Source organism: Rutidosis leptorrhynchoides, chromosome 2 (assembly GCF_046630445.1).
Source record: "Rutidosis leptorrhynchoides isolate AG116_Rl617_1_P2 chromosome 2, CSIRO_AGI_Rlap_v1, whole genome shotgun sequence".
NCBI classification, from domain to species: Eukaryota; Viridiplantae; Streptophyta; class Magnoliopsida; order Asterales; family Asteraceae; genus Rutidosis; species Rutidosis leptorrhynchoides.
The window spans coordinates 646,605,232-646,630,567 of record NC_092334.1 but is presented as its reverse complement, the minus strand read 5'-3'; the positions used below and the strand labels follow the sequence as shown (position 1 = coordinate 646,630,567).

Here is a 25,336-nt window from a genome sequence, read left to right as displayed (position 1 = left end):
TAAAAACTTACATACACGAGTCATATGTGACTCGTTAATTCCATTGATAGTAGAAGTTCGTATATCGTTCAACAGAAGTTCCATGATAATTTCCACCAATGTCTTTTCAAAACTCATTCAAGGTTTATCACACAGAATTCCATATCAAATCCCAAAAGTCTTCAACGATTCATCTTTATCATTATCATGATCATGAAATACTTTATAGATTTGTTAGAAATAGGGTATAAATTGACTGCCGGATTCGTTCTTGAATCATGTAATCACTGTCTCTATAAAGTATTTCGACCTTACGATTGCCTCGGTTGCACGAAATCTTTACACGGATAAGACAAGAACGCAATCAGTGTTTTTGGCAACGAAATCACTGATCAAATTGTTAGAGAGTATGTGTGTTTTCTGTTTGTTAGAATGAAAGCAAAGTCCTCTGTATATAAGAGGTGAAAAAGTGCGACGAAATGATGTAACCCTTCAATGTAAATTTGCAACCTTTCAACGAAAAGATGCAACTCTTCGTTCACATCTTTTAGGAATAACATCACTATTCATGAAGAGATGCAACCATTCATGGTTACCTTCCCATGAAAAGATGTAATTTCCAATACCTTATTGAATTAACTCGGACGAGTGTACACTCCACACTCTTCAAACTCGTCATTGAACTTAATTCAATAAGCTTTTGCTTTCTAGTAAATCCCAATTAACTAAAATGATTGTTGATAACACTAAAATGACAGTCAAACAGAGTAGAACAGAAGGGATTATGACCATTCATTTTGTTCAACTTCACCACATAATACTTAATAACTTCATTGACTTCCAGTTCCACCGATTAAAGTGGGCCCAGGTGTGCTTTCACATATTCAATTTTGACTTGGTATGCTCTTGACAGCCTTCTATGTTCAGTTAACCTTACTCTCAATATACTAAAACCACAATTAGACATAAGTAATAAGTATAATAAGTAATAAGTATAATAATTTGAGGGAATTTAAGACTCACTTTTGTCAGACAGTATACTGTATTGCTAAGAATCATGTACTTTTCCACTTTTCTTATATTTCTATTGATTCTTTTGGACATTATTGTTTATTATTTACAGAAACTTGAGGATAACAATGATAAGCAGAAGAACTCACCCATATCATCATCATCATCATCATCATCGTCGTCATCATCATCATCTTTAGATAGACAGTGTCGACGTTTTTCACTTTCTGAAATTAAACTAGCTACTCGTAACTTTGACGATGCACTCGTAATTGGAAAAGGTGGATTCGGGATGGTATACAAAGGTACGATCAACTGCGGATCACGGATTGAAGTTGCCATTAAGAAGTTAAATGTTGATTCTAATCAAGGGGCAGCCGAGTTCCGGGCCGAAATCGAGATGCTTTCCAAGTTTCGGCATAGCCATATCGTCTCTTTATTAGGTTATTGTGAAGAAGAAATGATCCTTGTTTATGAATATATACAAAATGGAAGTTTAGAGGATCATTTGCATAAAAGAAACGTTAATGGAAGAAATTATTCAATATTGACATGGGTGCAGAGGGTTAATATTTGCATAGGTGCGGCGCGTGGTTTGGACTACCTTCACACGGGTACAGGTGTCGAATACGGAGTCATACATCGGGACATAAAGAGCTCAAACGTCTTGTTGGATGGGAATTTATCGGCTAAAATTTCCGACTTTGGTTTGTCGAGATTTTGTCCAGCTTATCAGTTAGGATCTACAACAAATGTATATACAGATCAGATCAAAGGCACGTTTGGGTATATGGATGCCGAATATTTCACGACTCGTAGACTGACAAGAAAGTCTGACGTGTATGCGTTTGGTGTGGTGTTATTCGAAGCGTTATGTGGTAGGCCCGCTTTGGATTTTACGTTGGATGAACAGCAACATAGTTTAGCTGGGTGGGCCAAACAATGTATTAAAGAAGGTAAAACTGATCGAATTATTGATCCGTGTTTGAGGGAGCAAGTCGAAGGTAACTGTTTGAAGGAATTTGGGCAAATTGCATATGAATGTGTACGTAAATCTTCGAATGATCGGCCCACGATGACTAATGTGCTGGCTAGGCTTGAGTTCGTCTTAGTGTGGACTTTGCGGAGTCAACAGAGTGCCCAGAGTGGTAGTTATCGGAAACAAATCGGAAGAACCATGTTTATTGAGAAGCCATGGTCACTGGTCTTGACCAAATTTCCAAGTTAGTTTGATTAATTTTAGTTTTCACTGTTGTAAAAAAACCCGATTACTCTCGATTAATCCTAGATTACTCCTTTTCAAGAACAAACTGATCCGATTTTCCAAAATCCGTTTAATTAATTGCTCAACGTTGGTTAATGGATCAAAATCGGATTTGTTGGTCAAAGTCAAGATTGGTCAACATTTTAATATGAGTTTAAATTATAATTTTAGAGTTTTTGAACAAATGAACAATTATGTTTATTATGTTATTGTTTATATTTATGGTTGTCTTCTATATTTACACACAGTTTTGAAATTTATTATTCAAGTGTATAAAAAGTCCGATTGAGATGGCTCTATTGAGTCGACAACAATTGTCGATTTATTGGCGACTTGAGTGACTCTTAGAGCCTAAATTAAATTCCAGGCAGGATTTAAAACCCATGGAAATTTGATTCTACCATCTTCATGGCGTCTATTAGTATTTTTTTTTTTTTTTTTTTAACTTTTTCCTACTTAAGGCCGGAGGTCCTCTCGGAAGCAATCTCTTTATCCGTCGAATAAAGAGAGTGATGACTTTCTCTACTCTTGAGAGTGTTTCACTCTAGGTGGAGAAATGACTTATCTTTACTCGGATAAGGGAATGATTGTCTACATCTTACCTCTCCATACACCACTCATGTGGTATTGGGCTTTGTTGTTGTTGTTGTATAAAAAGTCCGATTGAATTAATCCCCGAGTTGGCAATTACTCCCAACCGAGTACTTCCCGAGTAGCGAGTTTTGCAACCTCGGTTGTCGTTGTATGCATCTTTCTATAATGTTTCTGTAACCGTTAGTTAATGTTCAATCAGGGCGTATGAGTGTTGATACAATGAAACCTTGGCAAAGATTTGGCAAGAAAAATAAAGGGTTCACGATGACCGCAAACAGCGGTTGTAATGGTGGCGTTGCAGCTGCTTCTCGACAGGTGGTGCCACTGCCACCCAAGGGACCAGCGAAAATACCAATCTTGAAGATGTTTACATATTCTGAGCTACGGACCGCCACTGAGAATTTCAGACAAGAACGGTTTCTTGGAGAGGGCGGTTATGGGAAGGTTTTTATAGGGTGGCTGGACACTGTTACGTTCTCCCCACAGAAAGCTGGTGAGGGACTCGCTGTGGCGATTAAAAAGTCCAGTCCTAACAGGACTCAAGGTCTCAACGAGTGGCAGGTTTGTTAGTTAAAAGTTGTTTTATTTCTTTAAATAAATTGCTGTTACACTAAACTGTAACGTTTTATATTTTATATTTTATACTTGAGGTGCGTTTGTTTGCCTCTTAATTGAATGGTTCACTGAATGCTACAAATTATGCTGAACCGTTCAAAAATCTGTGTTGAATTATCATTACAATATACAATTAAATATGTTTTGTGTGTTTTCTTAAAAAACAGGCGGAAGTGAAATTTTTGGGAACATTTAGCCATCCGAATGTGGTTAAACTCTTTGGGTATTGCTGGGAAAATAAGGAGTTTCTGCTTGTTTATGAGTATTTGCACAAAGGAAGTTTAGATATGCATCTTTTCAGGGGTAAGTATTTTAATTCAAACTAACCGAAAAACGTGTTTTTTTTACAAGTTTATTAATTGTAAATTTGATTTACAGAAGGTGTAACACCACTTTCTTGTGACACAAGGATTAAAATAGCCATGGGAGCAGCTCAAGGTCTTGCTTTCTTGCACACTACAGAAAATAATGTCATTTGCAGGGATGTAAAATCATCGAATATTTGTTTAGATAAGGCAAGTAAAAAAACTAATCAAATCTATTATGTTGTTTTGGGCTGAATACTTAAGTTGAATTCTTACCGTAACAGTTTATATAACGACGTTTCAGGATTTTAATCCGAAGCTCACAGATTTTGGGCTGGCTAAGTTAGGTCCAGTTGATGGTGGGTCTCATGTCTCAACAGGCATCGCAGGCACATATGGCTATATGGCTCCCGAGTATGTGGCTACCGGTTAGTTCTCTTGTATTTTTGCTTCTTATTCGGTACTACCACTTCTAAAAACAGATATCTCGTTTTCCCAGACGTTCTGAAATGCGAAACTGAAATGCAAAACCTGAACATGAATATAAAACGCAAAAGTGAAAACTATGACGCGAAATTGATAACTAAGACGCGAAGCTGAAATGTGAAACACAAAAATTTGAGAAAAAAGATTTGACTAATTTTGGTTTGAAAAAACGGATCTCGACCCAACCCAAACCATTTAGACCTGACCCGTTTGAAATGTTAAAAAATCTGACCCGTATGACCCATGACTCATTTTGACCCAAACCCATTTCGACCCGTTACCCAAAATGACCCATTTCCCAGAACATATATTTTTCTTTTTACATGATAAGTTTTTATAAATACAGGTCGGCTATATGTCAAGAGCGACGTTTACGCTTTTGGAGTGGTAATGCTAGAGATTATAACAGGGTTACAAGCATCGGATTATATTCAAAACGGCCTGAAGCAAAACATGGTGGAGTGGGCTATGCCTTTTTTAACTAACACAAAGAAACTACAAATAATCATTGACCCAAGATTGGGCCAAGCTTATCCTACAAAAGGAGCTATAAAATTTGCCGAGCTCATTCTACGTTGTCTTGAATCAGAACCGAAGAACCGGCCTCATATGAAGGAAGTTGTGTTGGTTTTGCAAGATATAAACTCAATCGAACTGAAACCGAACAAGTCAAAGACAACAGTGAAGGATAATATGATAAGTGTTCGTAATCAAACAAGCTCTAATAATTGTTATCATCAAAGCCACTGTTGGTCTCCACATCGGTCAAAGCAAGGTAGAGGAGTTTGGTCAACCGGCACTCGGTTATTAGGTTTGCAAAAGTGCGTCGGTTTAAAGCAAGAAAATGATACCTGGGCTGAAACAATGGCCAATAAAAGTGAAATGAAAATGAGATATAGAGACAAGAATGGTGGTTCTGTTTTTGTTTCTGGTTGGTCTATGTATCCTTGTATGGAGAAGATGTAATAGAACAAAGTAACAAGTAGTGCTATTTTTTCTTGTATTTAGAGCCCACTAAAGATATGAAAACTTTAGGTTATGATTTTGTGAACTTCATGCATATTATTCATATATGATTATGATTATCTATAATAATATATTTTCTTTCTTTTTCGTTTTTTTAATATTGAAAATATATTACAGTTATTGATTGCTACCGAACCACCATTAACTGAGTCCATCACTAGCTGGATCTTCCTTAACGAGTGTCTCGCTATCTTGATCTTCCTCGGCGGACGTGGTATTCGAGGTAACCTGCATAATCTTTTGAGAGTTGACGAATTACATTCATATTTTGTGTTTTTGTATCTTCACAACTCCTCCTTAGGTCAACGGTCTATAACAATTATGAAAGTAGCCAAAGATTAGATACTAGAGATCTTGAAACTTAAGCACTTAGATTCACATAATTATCATAAATCATAACTCAAAGTCTTCTTGAAAATCATGCATTTTGGCCTTCACTTCTAAACCCTTTCTTTAACATAATTTGATCACTGCATTTTTCAAAACTCTCTGTTCTCACAACAATTATATTTTTGGTACGTGAAGTTGGCGGTATGTTTTGCGGTGACGTTCAGTGTTCTTTCGACCGTCTCTCCTGTTTGTTTATCCGATGGTCGGCCATTCTCCCATTCCCCGTCGTTGTTTGTTCGTGGTTTAGTGTAGCCGGTATTATTGTATCCTATGTTATAGCTTTTGCCTTATTTTATTTCATAGTTAAACGTGTTTTTTTCATCATCTTGGTGAGATCGTTTGTTAGGTTTGTTTAATTTGACTAGAGGTTGTTTTGGATTCTTTTGTACGGATTCTGCATTACAATTGTTTTAATGTTTGTATTAATTAATTTTTATTTTTCTTCAATAAATAAATTAATTTTTTTTAAAGGAAAAAAATTGAGCAAGTCAAAGGTACATAGTGAAAACCTTCATAGTACACAGCAACTCACATGACATGTTCAGTAACCTCTGCCTTATGTGTACCTTAAATATCGAATATCTTGACCGAGGGATTATCTTATATCTTGAACCCCAATAAACTGTTTTGTCTGAAGAAAAACCCGATTAAGTTCCGGCCAAGAATTCGATATTCCGGCCAAAAGTCAAACTCCGGCTAAAGAAAGTAACCCAAAAAAGTCTTCTTTTTTCCGACACGAAAAACATTGCACGGAAGATAAGCATGAGTTCACCCAGTACATCTATATTTCAAAGGTTTTTAAGTACTAGTGATGGTCAGCAATTCAGCATCTTCATAAAGGTAATTATCATTATTGTTCTTATTAGTTATTTTTTTAAATTCATAAAACTGATATAAAACCTTTTTAGATGGCTTTGAAGGTGAGAACAGTTAACTGATGTCATTAATATTTGTGTTTTGTATGTCAACTTGCAGAAATTGAAGCCATGGCTACTTCAAAGAAGTTTATAACAAAGAGGTGCAGTCAGGTAACGTTGAAGATGATGCGATTGAAAGTTTTAGTAGTTTGAAACCCTAGATTCTAGATATAAATCCCCACCTAATTTTTTTTTTATATTTTTTTTATCCATCTACAGCAGAAAAACCTTTGATAGAATCGACTCTGAATGGGGCGGCTTATTCACACATCACAGATAATTTCACTGCTACTCTTGAAGACCCACCGAACTGATTAGGTATATTATGAAACTGATATTTTGGGATCAATTAATGTTAAAGTTAAAAGTGTTCTTGCATGATGTGTAGCAATCTTGAAATAATTGTTTGGTTGTGTTGACCCTTCACAATGCTCTGTTTTAGAATTGACCATAGATTGTCTTCTCAGTTGCCTTTCTAATATGTAACTATTAATTATAAACTATGTTGCTTTTCCCCCATCAAATCACATTGACCCTTTAAAAGGGTGATAATCGGTTACGAGGGGTGAAATAGATATTAGCACAACATGAAGTGGCTAATTTACAAATTTTCACTGTTTCCCTCTTTCTAATGAAATCAATTGGTTATGGTGATGATTTGAATAGATCAGTGCATTTGAACGAGTAGGAGCAAGAGTACTTGGCGGGCCTTTGGAACCGAGAACTCGGTGAGTTAATCCGAGATATACGACACTGTTCACACATCACAAATATTTTCACAGCTCATCTTGAAGATCCACTGTATTATGTCTCAGCTATAGAACCTGAAACTTGGGATTCGTTAATGTTTAAGTTAAAAGTGTTTCCTTATAATGTGCAACAATCTTGAAATAATTGTTCGGTTGTGTACGTTTCACAGTGGTCTGTTTCACTTGAATATTGATGGTCTTCTCAGTTAATTGTTATCTATAAACTAATTATGTTGCTTTTTTCCCATCAAATGAATTTTATCCTTTATAAAGGTGCTAATAGGTTGCGAGCGTTAAATTGGAAATTAGCACAACACGAAGGGTTAATTTGCAAATTCACTGTTTCCTCCTTTCTAATGAAATCAGGTTCACACTTTTCATTCAAAATTACTTTTCGTTCTCTAGGTTACATTTTCTCCCGATCAATTTTCTAGGGTTTGATTTTACTAGTTATTGGTTGCAATTTTTACTAATCTTTCATCGAATTGAATTACTATGGTAAGTTTTGATCAGAGTGATCCTAATGCAATGGTGTTATGGATAATATTACCACATTGTACTATATATCATTTCGAGATGAGCATGCAATCTTTGTTACTTTACTGATTTAGTCAGACTTGCAATTTTTGGAGTTTACTCATGGTTAATAGGTTAAACATTGAGGTGAACGGGAGTTTTTATGCAAGAAAATGAGCATTATCTTTTCTGTGAAAACATGTGCACGATGAGGAGTCATTTTGACCCGGTTTCAGTTTATCTCGCGAGTTTCCGCTCAACTTTGAGGATATCATTCTTTCTTATCAGAGAAGATCTAACTTGGTATGATTCATCTCATGCGTTCCACGGGTCTTCTTTCGTCGCTACTGCCCATTATACTTCTCTTTAACTACCACTTTACAGAGAATGAGGGTGTCTTAAACTTTTTTTCTCTACGCACCGCTCCCTGTTGGAGGATGAGCTACATGATATTCTCGTTCGATACACACAACGACAAGTAGTTTTCGAGAAGGTCAATAGTTGAATTTGATGCATACATTACCTTATGGTATGAGGTGAAGATATGTCGAAAACTTCGGCACGCCACTAATGCATCGAGCTACTTAAATGTTGACTTTCTCGAGAACTAGGTACCGCTGCGTGTTTTGAACGAGAATATCAGTTATCACGTCTTCTAAGAGCTAGTAGTCTGTGCGTGGTGAAAGAGAAGCTCAAGACGCCCTCACTTTTTCCAAAGTGATGGTTAGAGAAAAGCATAGTGGGCAGTGGTTGCAGAAGAAGATAGGCGGGAACACATGAAATGAGTTCATACAAAGTTAGCTCTTCTTTGATACAAAAGAGTGAAATCCTCAAAGATGGACGGCAACTCTTAACATAAATTGAAACTGGGTTAAAAATACTCCTCACAGGGCACAGATTTACACACACTGCAAGATAATGCTCACTTTTTTTTTTATAAGAACTTCATGTTCACCTCAACGTCAAAACCTTGAACTACAGGTAAAGCTCGAAGAATTGGCGCGTCTAATAAAGTTCGAGAATGGTTTGGCAACAAAAATTGCATCCTCATCCCAAAATGATAGATAGTGCAACAGGGTATTGTTCATCCTTAACACCATCCTGGGATTGCTCATCTCCCCTCGCCAATATCTACGGAGAAGATGCGGGTGAATTGAGTTCTAAAGTCTAATCCCGATATTGTGTAGATGATATGCGAAGAATCCCGAAGCCTTTGTACCCGTATTCTGGTATAATCGGAAAACTTTCGGGGTCATAAATCAAATCACCTCATCTATCACCATAACAGATTCCTGGAGCCTTTGTACCCGTATTCTGTTACAACATAATCTAGGAACAAAGATGACTTCATGCTTCCGTCAATAATCAACTATACAATTCCGGGACTTGACTTTGGATATCACCGCACTCGCGTCTGTTCGTAGACTCCGGCCTGCTGTAAAAAAAAAGGGACTCCTCACCGGGCGCACGCTCTGACACACGACAAGATAATGCCCACTTTTCCTCAAACAAACTTCTTATTCACCTCAATGCTAAACGCATGATCCATGGGTAAAGCTTTGAGAATTGCACGTCTAATTAAGTCAACGAATTGTTTGGTAGCAAAGATTGCATCCCATCCGAAAATGATATATAGTGAAGCGTGGTATTGTTCATCCATTACACCATTGCCCTGGGAACGCTCATCTCCCTGCGATTGGGATCACCCGAGGGAGACTAAACCACCCGTTGCGATCATCTCCCGTTTCGACTATGCCGATGCAGCGATAATAACCCCGCCCCCATCGCTGCCCGAGAGGAAACCTTGAAACTGATCCAAGGGCACGGCCAAGTAAAACCCCCTCCCCTTTACCCCCCAAACGATATGGGAAAGGTGCCATGAGTGGATACTTCATGGCAGTGATGAAATTGTGTTTTTAATATGTAGCCAACGGGGGTCGAACTCCTGACCTCCCCTAAAGGCAGGCCACCAACCGCTGACCACATCACAACTTCGGAGTCCCTTTTACCCCCCCAAACGATATGGGAAAGGTGTCATGGGTGGATACTTTATGGCAGTGATGAAATTGTGTTTTTAATATGTAACCAACGGGGGTCGAACTCCTGACCTCCCCTAAAGGCAGGCCACCAACCGATGACCACATCACAACTTCGGAGTCCCTTTAACCATGTTTCAATATTTAACGAGTTCTCGCCCAACTTTGAGGATATCACCATTTCGTATTAGAGAAAATCTAACTTAGTATTCATTCAACTTACACGTTCGTGCCCATCTTCTTTCGCCATCATCGGTCATTATACTTTGCTCTAACTATCACTTTGAGGAGAGTGAGGCGGCTTGAGTGTCTTCTTCACTACACACATACTAGCTACTAGAGGATGAGAGTACATGATATTCTCGTTGGATACACACAACACCTGTTTCTCAAAAAGCAACAAATGACTTTGATGCATTGGTTGCCTCCCCTCCGTTTTTGACACGTCATCACCTAATTCCATATGTAAAGGTATGCTATAAGTTGATTGATCTTGTAAACTTAAATCATACCTTACCATATAGAAAGAGGTGAAGCGGTGTCGAAAACATCTGTGAGGCAACCAATGCATCAAATTCAACTGTTGACTTTCTCAAGAACCATGTCCCACTGCGTGTATCGAACGAAAATATTATGTATCTCAATCCTCCAACTGTGATTTTGTATGTAGTGAAGGAGAAACTGAAGACGCTCTCACTCGCCTCACATTGATGGTTAGAAAAAAGTGTAATTGCCAGTGGTGGCGGTGGGGATAGGAACACGTGAGATAAATTTGTACCGAGTTACATCTTCTTTAATAGAGAACATTGATATTCTTAAAGATGGTCGGGAACTCATGAGATAAATTGAACACAGGTTATAGGGACTCTTCATCGAGAGTAGGCTCTCACGCACGGCAAGATAATGTTCACTTTTCTTGGAAACGAATTTCCCGTAAATCTCAATGTTGAACCCATAAACCATAAAGTTCGGAAAATTGCGCGTCTAATTAAGTTAGCAAATAGTTTGGTAACAAAGATTGCATCCTAATCTCGAAATGATATATAGTTTGTGATATTGTTCATCCGTCTGGGATCGCTCATCTTTTCGGGTTAGAGTCTACGGACATGCTACATGTGTAGTGAGTTCCAAAGCCAACTTGCGTAAAGCCAAACCAATGTCCATGTGTAAAACATGTGGAACCACTAACAAACAACCCTTACAATAGTGACACGAACAAACTATGAGCATCACATGTCTTTAAAAGAATACATCATAACGTATATTATTGCCTATCTGATAATTTGTTATATGCACAGCTTGACAAAGTTCTCGGGGACAGTTTGGAAGGGATAAGGAGAATGAAAGCAGTCTTGTTAGTTAATCGTTTATTAAATTCAGAGGTACTGTTGAGCAAGTGAAAACCTGTTGAGCAACTCGTCTTAGATATATTCCTAAAGGTTAATTAGTCATTTTTTATTTCCATTCCGATTTAAGATTTCTAGTTAGTAATTCAATAGTTACATTTTGTTAGGCTCGTTTGTTGGAGCTCTTTGCCGAACCTGCTCCACGCAGACAATTCAGCATGAGTTGCTCTGATTCTTCCCGAAGTATTTCTTCTTCCTATCTCCACACACCAGTACCAAATTTCTGATGAAGAGATGTCGTTACCTTCCAATCTTGTCTAGGTGGAGCAGATTCGGCAAAGGGCTCCAACAAATGAGCCTAATAAAATGTAACTATTGAATTAGTAACTAGTAATCTTAAATTGGAACGGAACTAAAAAGCGACTAATTGACCTTTCGGAATATATCTAAGATGAGTTGCTCGGCATTTTTCACTTCCTCAATGGTACATATCAATTCAATAAACGATTGTATGACAAATTATTGAATTGATAGGCATCGTTGAGCATGTGAAAACTCCTGAGCAACTCTACCTAGATGTTTTCTTAAAGGTTATTTAGTTATTTTTAAGTTCCATTTCGATTTAGGTTTACCACTTAGTAATTCAGTAGTTACATTTTCTTAGGCTCGTTTGTTGGAGCCCTTTGCCGAATCTTGTCCGCCTAGATAATTCACCCTGACATGCTCGCTCATATTCTTTCCGGAGTATTTCTTTTTCTATCTTCACACACCAGTACCGAGCTTTCTGATAAAGAGATGTTACCATCAATCTTTTCTCCTCATAAGAGATTGTTATCTTTAAACTTCAAAGCTTCCTTCTCATACATCATAATAGGTTTCACGTGCTCATAGGATAGCGGTATCAACTTCAAAGTTTTATCTTCATCATTAGCCTCAACTCCGATAGCCTCAAGTTCCGAAACGATATATTAATAATGCTTAGACGATCAGAAATTCATTACCTTCATCCTTACGCAATTATGAACATTGTTCTATAAGATACAACCTATTCGAGATGCCCTTGCCAAGGTACCTCCAACTTATCCCAAAGCTTCTTAGTCGTTGATAACCCATGCACATATGCAAGAACGTTATTTGAAAGACACAAACAAATCACACTTGCCGCTCTTAGATCCATATATTCCACTTTTCTTCATCGAACTTACTGGTTCCATTAGAATCGCTGCCAGAAACTAGGGTGGGTTTATCATTCAAACCATTGTGTGTCCCGGGCTGAATTAACACATTCGTGACTTGAACTTGCCACAATACAAAACTAATTCTTCCGTCAAAATTCTCTACATCAAACCTCAATAGATTGAACTTCTACATCATATATTTGTATCTAAGAAAAATAACTAGTGTATAGTGTGTTGTAGTCGTTGTCCTTCCTACATGCTCGCTCCCGCAAGCCCCCAAAGGCGCGTGTCGTTGGCTAAGCCCTCTCTTAGGATGAGTCGTGTGGGTCGCCTTGAAAGAGATACCCTATACAATCGTCGATAGATTTCGTTTTTGATATGGAATCTCAAACAAAGCTAACACAGAGCATACTCCGAATTTCTATAATCTTGACTCCTGCCAAACTGATAGCTTTGATTCCAGTAGTTGTTGGGAAAACAGTGCCTCACTTAGTTCCCACACTAGTTCAATGAAAAAACAATTTAAAAAAAAAAAAAAAAAATTTACAACACAAGAATATACGTGGAAACTCCAAAACCGTGAAAAACCACGGGACTCCGAAGACAGAAATTACTATATGAAAAATTGTTACACTAATACAATCACATAGACTACTCTATTTCCTCTCAACTTTCTCCTACATTTTTCCACACTTTCTCCTAGCACAATGACTCATATTTATCGTTATATTTCAACTTGGTCCCCAAGTGCACGTTGGTCCCTAGGTTCACCTTGGTCACCAAGTATTGCACAACTAGGAGACTTACACCATTTAGGAAATTTAAATAATTCCAAACACCTTTAAGAACGCCCGTTTGGCCCCTAAAATAGATTAGAGTGGCAGTAGGTTAATTAAAGGTATGTGGAACGATGGCTGGGCCTGACAATTTGGTTAAGGGGTCAAAATAGGTATTTTGTTGGGTTGAACTGATCCAAAACACTTTTACAACATATCAAAGATGTCAATGGTCCATCTCCTTGAGATGCAAGGTGCAAAAGCGATTAGGTTGTTCCCTTTTTCTTAAGCAGTGGCGAGGCACATTATAGAAGTATAATGGTGTGATTACCGTCTGTTTCACCAGCTTCCTTTGTACGACCATCAAGTTTGGCTCAGATATAGCAATAGCCTAGTTATGAAAGGCTTGCAATATGGATAGCAGGTAAATGTTGTCGTAGATAAGATCATGTACGTTTCATTTTCAAGAAAATGAACAATCACATAAATAAAGTAGAGATGCGTACATGAGTAAGTGCAGGGTTTAAATAAGTAGCCTTTTCATACATTTTGCACGTGTCTGCAAGCAATGCATCTTTGGACTTAAAATTAGCATCTCTCTAAACCCAAAGAAGGAATACGAACACATAAACGACACACCTTGTTCACGTTAGAAGAACAACTACCTTTACATATGCAATAAAGTACAACTACTTATGCACAAGGTACAACAGAGCAAAGGACTATATATGATATACAGTAATACTTAAAGGATGATGTTACGAACACCTATTTGGGATGACAAATGTTATCCCTGTAAGTAAAGATGTGACAAAGCAAAGCGAATCAAAGCAGGGCAGTCGACATAAATAAATAGGATGAGGTTAGAACACAAATTTGGGTTGACATTTTAATTAAATCATCAACTATTGACGCACATGAAATACTTATGCACAAGGTAGAACTGAGAAAAGCAGGATAATTGTCATAACAAGGGCCGTGATATGACAGAAACTTGGGATGCCAAATGCTCACTCAGCATAAAATACAACTATCGCACAAAACATAACAGGTACTAAATGTAAAACACTTACCTTGCTCATACTACTTAAAACATAGTATTTCAGTGTACAATTTCAGAAATTAGTGTGTTATGTCTTTATTATAAGTACTAAATATAAAATATATAAAATGTGATGTATGAAGGTTAGCTAGGTCACTGTTCATGTTCGAATTTCTTCTTTTCTACCTTATTTCTTCAATCAACCGTTCAATCAATTAAATCCTTTAACTGGTAGAGTAATCGTGTATCATGGTGTCCAAGAAGAAGAAAAAGTACCAAGATATAACGGCGACTGCTACTAGGGTTTTGCGAAACCGATCGGTTAGTCTTGGAACAGCGGACGCGGCTTCTAAAAATGGAGAAGTATCTTCATCTGATTCTGATGGGGATCGTTCATCTCAGATTATGGATGATGTCGTCCGTTCCAATCTGATGGTAGATGAAGTTGATCAGCCAAATAAGAACGAGGGAGATGTGTCAATTGAGCAACCTGGGAAGGATAATCGTGATTCAGAGGGGATGGTTCTGAAAACCTATAGTTCTAGAAAGAGGAAGTGTAAAGTGAACCAGCTGATTGATGTTGGGGATGGTCCTTCTAAAGAAAATAAGAGTGCTCAATTTGTTCCTTATGCTGGTGATTCTTCTATTCCTGCTAATGAAAAAATACTCCCTGAAGTAATTAAAAAACGCAAGGGTAACAGGAAGAAAGGTGGGTATGGTAAGAATTCTGCTGTAACTGATCATTCTATTGATGATATTGTAGTTAGTAATGATGATATTATTGCTAAATCTATTGGTGAAACAATTGCTGTTGCTAAACCGACTGTTTCTGCTAGTCCTGTTGTATTCTTTAAGAGTTCAAAAGATGGTAGTTATAATGAGGTTGATGTAAACCTAGTGGCTGCTGCTGAGAATGCTGTTAAGTTATTTAAGAATGATGGTTTTAGAGAGTCAATTGTTGTTCCTGATGATTTCTCCCAATTTACATTGGGTGGCAATGTAACATTAATGAATACGCAGGATAATAATAGTGGTGATAAAGATAATGTTGTTTCTGGGATTAAATCTACAACAATGGAAGGGGTTGAGACTAGTGAGGGGCAAGGCAATACAAATACTAAAACCCCAAGAGCATGGGTAAATCCAAACATCACTTTTGCTGACTTCTTAAAACAAAACAAAGATGAAGAAGAATTAAAAATGGAGTTCATTCCACCTGTTTTAATGTCTAATGGTCAAAAGAGAGTAGTTTTCTCCGCTGAGGAGGTTAAGAAGGGCGGTAGTGCATTTTCTCTTCAATTATATGGGTATTTTATTGGAACTTCTATGGATTATAGTGTTGTTAATGCCCATCTAAGGAGAATGTGGTGGAGGTATGACCTTAAAGAAATCGTCAAAACAGCTGCAGGATTTTATTTATGCAAATTTAAAAATGAAAAGGGTATGAAGGAGGTTCTTGAGAGTGGTCCATGGTTAGTTAATAATGTTCCTTTTTTTGTGAATCAGTGGGAACCTGGGGTTTGGCTTGAAAAAATTGAATCTGAAAAAGTTCCAATTTGGATTTGTATTCACAATATACCCATTGAACTATGGAGTGGCAGAAGTATAGGTAAACTTGTTAGTGGTATTGGTAGGCCTATGTTGATGGACAAAGTTACTTCAGAGAGATGTTTGAGTAAAAGTGGAAGACTAGGTTTTGCTAGAGTTTTGACTGAAGTCAATGCAGCTGATGACCTTCCTAGCTTTGTCGAATTTTCCTATCCTGTGATTGGTTCTTTTCCAGCCAAAGTGAGTAAACTTGAGGTGACCTATCAATGGAAACCGCCTTTATGCACTCATTGCAAAGTATTTGGGCACTCTTTTAATACTTGTAAAATTAGGCCTAAAACAGAAGATGAAGTATCTGCACAAGTGTTAAAAGACGCGTTGAAAATCAACAATGATGGTGAAACAGTTGATTTAAATAACCAGTGTGTTGAGGACGGCTTTAAAGTTGTTGGTAAGAAAGGAAGGGTATTTCATAAGTTGAATTTTGATAATAATAAAAGTCAATGGCAGTCAACAGAAGCAAAAGGTATCAAGCAAAATGCAGTTAAGAATAATTATGGTATTAAAGACAATATTGTTGTGGAGGAAACAGATTGGAATGTGGAGTCCCAGAAAAGTCGAAATCATAATGTTTTAAGGAAAAGAGATAAAGGGAAGGGCATTGATGGTGAAGGTAATAATAAGACATATTCCAAAGATAGAATTGAAACAATCCTTTTTATGTATTAGTAGATGATGAGGGTAATACTGATGGTAATACTGATGTTCAAGTATTTTAGGACTCCATGGATTGCTGCTGGTTTTGGTGCCTTTGATAAAGATGGAATGGTGATTGGTGATTGATGTTAAGTTTGATAATACTGCTTCGAAATTAGGGTATTATACATCTTGTTAGTTTCTTACTTTATATCTAGTATAGGTCCTCGAGTTTCGCTCAAATTAGTGTTACTCGTGTTGTAATCCTCTTTGTATCATTTCCTTATCAATAAAATTATCTTGCTTTTCAAAAAAAAAAAAAAAAATTCAGAAATTAGTACGCTTGACCAAAATGTCAAAGTTTAAGCTTTGGGAGTTAACCCGGTGGCCTCAGTGTGTTCTTCGGCAGATGACATAAGTTTTGAGGGTAAATTCACAATATGACATTGTTGAATGAATGAATGTTTTATTTTGGCTAAAACTAGTGCTAGTTAACTAGTATTCTACTGAATAAAAACTAGGGAGGTATTTTCTGCTTTCTTTTATTATGCATGAATGAATATGAATAATAGTATTGAATATGAAGAAAAGAGAGTGAATACGTTGAATTCAAGTGTAGACTTATAACTTAGGCACATTTAGCATCACTCAAATTCTACAAAATTTGTGTACAATTAAAAATATAAATCAAATTAATTTAGTTGGTAAACATTACATATATAGTTAGGAGGTCACTGCTTGAACATTTGGGTCAACTCCGGTCCATTCATATTAGCAAAATCCTTGACTCAGTATGTTGTTTGAAGGTTCCATGTATATTAGTCTTGATTAATGTATGTGGGCCCGAAGCTGACTATGTTTATTTATATTTTCAATCCTTGACTTTAGTATGTTCATGAAAGGCTATTAATATTAAGACCAAACTGAATATGTTTATTTATTTAGATTACAGGTTTACAGCCGGCCAAATTCGTACGAAATTCCCGAAAGAAGAATCCTCTATGTCAGCGGTAGAAGGGAACGATGAAGGTCCTGAATATAATTTAAAGATATTTAAATTTGATGAATTACGACGAGCCACAAGGAATTTTAGGCCGTCAGCAATACTTGGTGTTTCTGATGGAGAGTCAGTCTATAAAGGGTGGGTGCATAGCTCATCTTATGCACCATCAATACCTGGTGTCGGGATACGGGTTGCAATCAAGATTTCAAATACCGATAATGATCAATGTCTCAAAGGCTGGCAGGTCTGTTATCATTTAATAACATCCTATTTTATTTAGACCAGCATGTTAGGGGTCACTGACGGGGTCCAGACTATGCGGAGTACCCACCACCCGTTCATATCCTTTAACACCTGCCAGGGGAAACCTATTCAACTCGAATCCGGGGCCATGGAAGTAAAACCCCTGGGTGAGAATCGAACCCGGGTCACGTTCTTTGATTCCTTGGATCCGGGACACGTATTCCAAAACCGAATACCACTCAGCTAACTGCTTGGTGGTAATCACTTCCTATATTGCTTGGTGGTATTATAATTTTTTTTATGATTTATTTGTAAGACAGTTAATTACTTGTTTTTATGTCACAGGCAGAAGTGAACCGTGGAAAATTCAGGCATCCGAATCTTGTTAAACTGTTGGGATATTGTTCATAAGAGAAAATGTTTTGCCTTGTATATGAAAACATACCAAAGCAAAACTTAGTAAACCTTTTTCGTCGTAAGTAGTCATCTGCGACGCAATTGTTAGACCCAAAGATATAAAGCTTATAAGATAATTCTTCGGATTAAATTCTTAAAGAAGCTTAACTCTGAATATAATTGTACTTTTCATTGATTACCTCATTCAATTTTTTCAGGTCATCCACTTAAATGGGATACAACGATGAAAATTGCCATTGGAGCAGCACAGGGCCTTGCTTTCTTGCACAATGCAGAGAGCAGACCCATAAATAGGACTTTCAGTGCTTCAAGTGTTCTATTGAATGAGGTATTTCAGACCTTACCTAATTGTTTATTATTAAGGATATTGTACTGAAAAAGACGGTCCCGTAGGTCTTTATGGAAGCAGTCTTCCGACCTCGGGTAGCGGTATGACTGTCGACATCATACAAAAAAAATGCTTCATCAAAATGCTTTCAACTAATAATCAAGTTGGCGTATTGTAAATCTTGTTTACTTTTATTCTTCTCATGTTAGGATTTTGAAGCAAAGCTCTATTTTGGATCAGCATCATTAGTCCGAGCCCATGGTGTGTTGCCTGTGGTAATGAGTTATGCGGTCACCAGTCGTTACACCCCTCCAGAGTATATGACAAGAAGTCAGTTTTTTTTTTTTTTTTTTTTTTTTTTTTTTTTTTTTTTTTTTTTTTTTTACATATGGTATTTATTTAAAGTTTGGTTCAGTATCATTATTATAACTTTATAGTATAGTAGTAATAAATATATAAAATTTTTAATTCAATCACACCCTGAAAATGATATTCAATTGCAGGTCATTGGTACGTTGAGAGTGATATCTATGCCTTTGGAGTAATGATGCTGGATATGATATCAGGTTCATACTTTCTTAATGGTTATCCGTGCACCTCACCGCATAGTTTAGTAGTGTGGCTCAGACCCATCTTAACCAATAAGACCGAACTACAAAGAATCATGGATCCGTGGTTGGAACATGGCAACCCTCCAAAAGGAGTACACAAAGTGGTTGAGCTAATCTTGACTTGTCTTGAAGACGACCCTCATAAACGCCCTTCGATGAAACAAGTTTTGGCTAGCTTAGAACGGATAAAAGCCATTGAGATGTAGCCTGTTGAGTCCAATGACCCCAAATATACCATGCAAATGTCGTGGTTTAAAATCCTATAATGTCGGCTCCTTTGCGTTATATGGTTAAGGGTGTTTAAGTAACGACAACCTAGGGTCTTAAGGCTGTCTTTTTAAAGTGATTGTGTATACATGTCCATAAAATAAACAGTCCATTAGTGCATTTGATAAAACAGAATGAATAATTGCTCGTTCAAAATCTGAATGATTCATAGGTTCAAATTAAACTTGGTTCCGAACGATAATTACATGTTTGATACTTGTAAGGAAACTATATGAAATGATGTAAAACCAATGTATTAACCTTATGAATAAATAAATTATTAATGAATATAATTGTTTGATAAGTATTTTGAATATAATTAACAAGGAAGTGGAGGCATTGAATCATTAAGAGAGTATATCAACTCTTAATGATTCAGTACATATTGCTAAATGGTTCATTATCATTTGTCATTCAGATGGCACAAACAAACAGATGCACTCAATGCTGAACGATTCATCATTTAGTGCTAAATCGCAATCAAGTGCAAACACATGATGATTGATGATATCTGGCTTATTAAAACGCTAAAACGCTCGTGCATCTTTTAATCTTTTAATGTCAAGCTACTGTTAACAAAAGATGTTGGAAATGATTATTGACATGCCAAAAATTCAAACCTATATGTGAAATAATTTCTTAACGCAATACAAACACATCAAGTCATCAATAACTTACACTCGTGATAAAACACACGATGGTAACTTATACTTACATGCATTGTAATTTGTATCTTTACCGTCTTCTAACAAACATACTAAATATATTTCATTAATTGATACAATGCTCCTACTTATTATAGCTGTAACTAAAAATTAACAGCAATCAGATTCCATCATAAACCTGCATTTCTCCCAAAGTTGCAAAACTCTACTATTGTTTTAACACTGCCAACTTCATATGGTACAACCCAATAATGCATAGAATACAACCCAAAAAGCCATACAGTACAACCCGAAAATGGATGGTGTACAACCCATCAACGCACCAACTCTATAAACGCAAAGTACAGCCCATACCCATGAAATGTTGTGAACCATGGGGCACCCTACAAGGGTGCATTGCTACCTAAACTACTACCAACACGAAGTTGCGGTTCACGAAGAACAAGCCTAATGGTCCCACCTTTTAGCAATCGGTACACATCAATACACTCGTCTACATCCGCATCACAAGTTGGCAACACCCATTCGGAATCATCATCCAAATATCTCAAACTATACCCACTAGTATCATTCAAATTAAACCTCTTTGCAGTTTCTTGCAATAATTCATTGTACCCCCAATCTTTTTGCATCCTAAAACGTATCTTTTCTTCGCCAAATGTCACTTTTACCCTCCAAAGATGCCCTTCTGGTTTAACACGAGGTTTCGGGGGTTGATTTTGTAATAACGGTGTCTCGTTGAGTGCTTTATGACTATCGGATCGCATAAAGATCTTTAGTTCTTGATGTTGTTCAAGATCCACATTTTGATTTTGATCATTTTTTATACCTTCGTCAGCAATGGGTATATGGTGGGTCCCATTGGAGAAAGAATGGCCAGAACTCGAACTCGGACTGCACGAAGTTGGCCCATCGTTTGCCTTTAAGTCAAAAGTTTCGATCTTTGTGACAGGAAACGGGACATGAGTCGGTTTTGATGGGTCTGGTGAAGCAAGTTTGGGAAAGTTTGAATAAAACGACTCGATTTGAAATGAACCCGAACCGCCATGAACCGAGTCCATAACTAGCTGGATTTTCCTTAACGAGTGGCCCACTTTCTTGATCTTCCGAGACGGCCAACGTTGTATCCCGTGTTGTCTACATATCCTTTTCAGAGTTGTCGGACAAACTGCAGTCCCGATAACACGATTAAAGAGTATTAAATTGACGTACAACCGGACATCACACACACACACACACACACACACACACAAACAAAAACAAAAACAAACTTACCACCCAAATTCTTGGCAGCATCTTTTAGGCTGCCAGCAAAATGTTTTCTTAACATTTCTAAAGTTATAGTTTTCTCCAACTTAGCACCAGCACGTCGTTTCTCCATCCCTGAACCCGAACCCGAACCCGAACCCGAACCATGACCATTTGTTTCTTGAACATTTAGGAAAGGTTCTGTATCAGAAATAACTAACTCTTCGTTAACTCCCTCTTCCTGCAACTCCATTTCTGTAACAATCCTCAAGCTTCCACAAACCTTTTCAATAATAATCAATATAGAATTGATTACACGGTTTTGATCATCGACATTATCACAGTCAACAGGCAAAAAGAACTCCAACACAAAGTCAACCCGATCACCATACTTAGTTCTTAAGCGTATCGCCACAGCAGCATGCAAATCAAAGATTTTAGCATGATGTGCAAGCGGGTACTCGGTTTTCGTGTACGATGTCACGTCAGATGAATAACAAGGATCGATTGTTTCAAACGCTTTGCCTACAACACCTTGACCTATAAATAAGTGATGTTGAGAACAAGCTTCTTGAAAATCGTTGAATCTTGGGTCAGATACGTATGAAGCAGAATCAACGGTTGAGATGCAGCGGATTAAGTTTTCGTTTGAATGGCGGCAACCACCTTTTCCGCCTTGTTGGATGCACGGCATCCATGTTTGAGCTAATGGTAAATTGTGCATCATGCATGCAGATTTTAAAGCTTCAAGAATCTCTGATAATGCAGGATGATAGAAGCCGTTGTGTACCTGATTATAATCGGATAAATGTTATTAATTTCTTGAAACTTTTGTTACATTGTATATTCTTGAAATTAGTTTTGTTTACCTTGATAATTTGCGTGTTTGAATCTTCAGAACTCCGTAGGTCAACGGCCTATTTATAATCATGAAAGTGATCCGATGTTAGAAACTGGAGACAAAAATTATCACACTGTACTTTTTGTTAACTTTACTTTTTTACCCCTCACATTCACATAATCACGGTCTATGCACACATCAAAACTCCCAAAAATACAAATACCCTTTCATAAAACACCATTACGATTTTAATCTATTTATGAAGAACTTGAAAATTTTGAAAAATAAAAAATCAAGGTAGCAAAAATCTCTACTCGGGGAGCTCTCGGTCGGGACTTTTTAGGGAGTACTCGGCAACTCGGGATGTACTCGGATGTTGACCAAGTTTGACTTTGACCGATTTTGACCAATTATCCGAGTAATTCCAAGTACTGGCCGAGTTTCCAAGTAATCAAGAGTTTTGGCTGAGTTTGACCAAGTTTGACCGAGTACTCGCCAAGTAATTTCGTGTTCTGCAACACTGTAAAACATACCTCAAGAGCCTTACAGACACTTTGTATCTCGAGAGAATAATTACTCTTTCGAGTAGTCATCACAACCTCAACGACACCAATGCAATTCTTAACATCTTGATCGAAAACCGGAACCGCAACACTCCCCCGAACACCGTGTTTTTGAGCATGCGAAACTCTCGGATACTCTTCAATCTTAAAAAGCCGAACATCCGGGGTCCACTCTGGAACTTTTCCCATATATACCCTTCCCGGTAATCCAACACTCTCTTTAGCATCACCTTCAGCTGAAAAATGATAACGTTCGGATATGTTTCTATAATTAGAAAGTCTTGGACAATTCAATTCGAGTGAAAAAAGCCGTTGACTTGTAGTCAAAACTTTCTTCCCTTTTATAACTTCTGGTAACCATACTTGAATAAGAACATTTTTGTCAACCGTATAATGTTTTATGTTGTCAATTGCGTATACCAATCTTTCCATTACGGAATACGAAGGGCCTGAACTTGCCATAGGTGCAATCCACCAACTTTTGCTTGAGTCCGAAAGATTTTCGGATTGGTTTGGTAAATTTACGAGGTTTTTGACATGGGGTTTCGACGAATTTGGTCCGGGAGATAATATGATATCATTTGAAACTGGGTCGGATTGCAAATTTGGCCATTGAAATGAAGAATCGAAAAGGGGATTCGAAGAAGGAATGTTATTGTTTGAGCTTTCGGATCCATCAGTCGCTTGTAACCAACATCCATCTGACAAGAGTTCATCCATGTAATCGAAATCCATAAGTGAATCTGATGGATTTTCAAAATTAAATGCATTTTCGTCCATGGCTAATCTTTAGCAAAATCCACACAAAAAATATTTATCTGTCAAAATAAGTACAAAAATATTAATGAATAAAGAAAACTCAATAAAGTTCCAAGGAAAAAATCACATTTTTTTGTGAACAAATGCATTTTGACTTGCATAATAGGTCAAACATGATGAATCATCATCATCATCCTCATCAGCAGCAGATGCAAATAGATCAACCAATGAAGAAACCCCACTTACATATATTCAATATAAAATATAAAAACCCTTAAAACATCAAAGAGTTGTGGGGAAAAAAAAAAAAAAAAACTCTTTTAAATATTATAATTGGTCAAACACATCAAATAATCATCAACAGATACAATAGATTAATTAGTAAGGATTACTCTATCTAATGCCTATAACATTCCAAAATGACATGCTAAAAACAGTAGGAAATCAAAATATTCTACAAAAAATTTGCTACTTTTGACATGTATAATTGTTCAAAAAAGTAAAAAGACTCATTAACAGATGAAAAAAAAAAATCATTAAATCTGAAATCCCAGTTAAGAACATCAACTTAACAATATCTTGACTTCTATACTTGTTCAAACTTATGAATATAAATTAATCAATTGCAGAACCCCGTATAAAAAAACCCAATGAAATTCCAAAAGACAAGTGAAAACACACAATCAAAACATATAAATTCTTACATATTATTAACTGGATTATTTGGAAATCAAATAAAGGTGCTACATTTTTATCTGGGTAGCAATTAATTTCCTTAATTGCCAAAAAACAAACATGTAACACAGAATTAGTATAAAAAATAAGTGGTTGGTAAACATAGAACAAAATACCTAATAAATGTACCTAGTCAAAAAAGAAAGTGTTCTTTGCCCTCAAAATAACAGACAGACTCTGATCATCTTTAAAATATCTACCTTGTAATCATCTTTGAGTTCCTTAAACTCCTATGTTCTTGAAACCTTTGTTTTTAGTTCCAAGCTTGTTGCTTTGTTGTTTGTTCAAGATTCTTGTAACAAGCTGAGAAGCCCCACCATAAGCCCCCCTAGAGATTCCCACAGGTGATCAAGATCCTTTAAGAAAGGAAAGATTCAATTTTTAAGAACTGTAATGATTCAAAGAGATTACAAGTCGAGAAGTACAGATGGCTGATGTAAGATGAATAAATAATGGGGCTTTGTTAATTTATTTTTAATAGTGGGTTTGTTTGTGATGTATGCACTATTAGACACGGTTGCAAAACATCCCGTCTCGAACCGTTGCGACGCATGTTGTAACGGTTTGATTACTAACCCGTCCCGTCTCGAAGAAAACCGTCTAATATGATAGTTAACGGTTAAAATTCGGGTCAAGGTTGAAAAAAATCAGGTCAAAGTCTGTCAAAATTCGGAAAAGCCATAAAGTCGGTAAAATTGGTCACATTTGTCATATTTTGGGTGTGTTTGGGTGAAACTAGCTTGTAGCTGGAGCTGAAGCTTGTAGCTAGAGCTGGAAGTTGAAGCTTATTTTTTAAACTAGAAGCTGGAGCTTATGTTTTATACGTGTTTGGTAATGTAGCTGGAGCTTACTTATGCAAAATGACATAAAATGAGAAAAAATAATTGATAAATAATAATTTAGGGGCTAATAATGTGATTTTACCTCCATAAGCTTCCTAACTTATTTTCAAAAGCTACTTCAACTAGCTTATTTTTTCAGAGCTTATTTTTTTCATAAGCTCTGGAATTTTGGTATACCAAACAAGGCTAGAAGCTGAAGCTTATGAAAAAAATAAGCTTAAGCTCTCATAAGCTCCTAAAAGTTGTGTCGCAAAACATACCCTTTAGTTTGCATTTTCTGTATTAAACTAATCGTGATAGTGATTTTGGGTACAAATTAATCAATTAAAGTTTTTGTCTT

The 25,336-nt window shown here is 36.8% G+C and overlaps 4 protein-coding genes across 16 annotated transcripts; 3 read left to right on the top strand and 1 right to left on the bottom strand.

Annotated features, from left to right (window-relative positions):
• Positions 1–740: 740 nt before the first annotated feature.
• Positions 741–5,305, top strand: LOC139893761 (uncharacterized). Its single transcript, XM_071876948.1, has 6 exons — positions 741–2,213; positions 3,048–3,409; positions 3,631–3,766; positions 3,842–3,978; positions 4,073–4,196; positions 4,601–5,305. The coding sequence occupies exons 1-6, from the start codon at positions 1,037–1,039 to the stop codon at positions 5,218–5,220; spliced, it is 2,556 nt and encodes an 851-aa protein (XP_071733049.1). The 5' UTR covers positions 741–1,036; the 3' UTR covers positions 5,221–5,305.
• An 883-nt stretch (positions 5,306–6,188) lies between these two features.
• LOC139893760 (probable serine/threonine-protein kinase PIX13) lies at positions 6,189–19,587 on the top strand. Of its 12 annotated transcripts, none has more exons than XM_071876941.1 (9): positions 6,189–6,510; positions 6,646–6,698; positions 6,810–6,905; positions 7,254–7,315; positions 17,420–17,721; positions 18,066–18,195; positions 18,335–18,465; positions 18,675–18,795; positions 18,969–19,587. In XM_071876941.1, the coding sequence occupies exons 6-9, from the start codon at positions 18,138–18,140 to the stop codon at positions 19,280–19,282; spliced, it is 624 nt and encodes a 207-aa protein (XP_071733042.1). In that variant the 5' UTR covers positions 6,189–6,510; positions 6,646–6,698; positions 6,810–6,905; positions 7,254–7,315; positions 17,420–17,721; positions 18,066–18,137; the 3' UTR covers positions 19,283–19,587. The 12 variants fall into 12 exon arrangements, with proteins under 12 accessions (XP_071733042.1, XP_071733043.1, XP_071733037.1 ...); XM_071876942.1 differs by having other exon boundaries at positions 6,807–6,905; positions 17,427–17,721; XM_071876936.1 differs by having other exon boundaries at positions 6,807–6,905.
• On the top strand, positions 14,480–16,694 carry LOC139890138 (uncharacterized). Its single transcript, XM_071873035.1, has 2 exons — positions 14,480–16,451; positions 16,558–16,694. Exons 1-2 carry the CDS (start codon positions 14,480–14,482, stop codon positions 16,608–16,610), a joined length of 2,025 nt encoding a protein of 674 aa, XP_071729136.1. The 3' UTR covers positions 16,611–16,694.
• Positions 19,588–20,076: 489 nt separating the features above from the next.
• On the bottom strand, positions 20,077–24,570 carry LOC139893759 (protein NLP5-like). Of its 2 annotated transcripts, none has more exons than XM_071876934.1 (5): positions 24,284–24,570; positions 22,631–23,478; positions 22,126–22,173; positions 21,284–22,046; positions 20,077–21,176 (listed from the first exon to the last, which is right to left on the bottom strand). In XM_071876934.1, exons 2-5 carry the CDS (start codon positions 23,438–23,440, stop codon positions 20,392–20,394), a joined length of 2,406 nt encoding a protein of 801 aa, XP_071733035.1. In that variant the 5' UTR covers positions 23,441–23,478; positions 24,284–24,570; the 3' UTR covers positions 20,077–20,391. The 2 variants fall into 2 exon arrangements, with proteins under 2 accessions (XP_071733035.1, XP_071733036.1); XM_071876935.1 differs by having other exon boundaries at positions 24,355–24,570.
• Positions 24,571–25,336: the final 766 nt, after the last annotated feature.

Excerpts from the sequence above, each read along its gene's own strand:
- LOC139890138 (XM_071873035.1), top strand. The coding sequence starts at position 14,480 with ATGGTGTCCAAGAAGAAGAAAAAGTACCAAGATATAACGGCGACTGCT. Across the intron at positions 16,452-16,557 it reads GAAGGGCATTGATGGTGAAG|GACTCCATGGATTGCTGCTG; the intron begins GTAATAATAAGA and ends CAAGTATTTTAG.
- LOC139893759 (XM_071876934.1), bottom strand. The coding sequence starts at position 23,440 with ATGGACGAAAATGCATTTAATTTTGAAAATCCATCAGATTCACTTATG. Across the intron at positions 22,174-22,630 it reads GTGTCTGTAAGGCTCTTGAG|GCCGTTGACCTACGGAGTTC; the intron begins GTATGTTTTACA and ends GATTATAAATAG. Across the intron at positions 22,047-22,125 it reads CAAACACGCAAATTATCAAG|GTACACAACGGCTTCTATCA; the intron begins GTAAACAAAACT and ends GATTATAATCAG.
- LOC139893761 (XM_071876948.1), top strand. The coding sequence starts at position 1,037 with ATGTACTTTTCCACTTTTCTTATATTTCTATTGATTCTTTTGGACATT. Across the intron at positions 2,214-3,047 it reads GGTCTTGACCAAATTTCCAA|GGCGTATGAGTGTTGATACA; the intron begins GTTAGTTTGATT and ends ATGTTCAATCAG. Across the intron at positions 3,979-4,072 it reads CGAATATTTGTTTAGATAAG|GATTTTAATCCGAAGCTCAC; the intron begins GCAAGTAAAAAA and ends ACGACGTTTCAG.
- LOC139893760 (XM_071876943.1), top strand. The coding sequence starts at position 18,138 with ATGTTTTGCCTTGTATATGAAAACATACCAAAGCAAAACTTAGTAAAC. Across the intron at positions 18,196-18,334 it reads CTTAGTAAACCTTTTTCGTC|GTCATCCACTTAAATGGGAT; the intron begins GTAAGTAGTCAT and ends CAATTTTTTCAG. Across the intron at positions 18,796-18,968 it reads TCCAGAGTATATGACAAGAA|GTCATTGGTACGTTGAGAGT; the intron begins GTCAGTTTTTTT and ends ATTCAATTGCAG.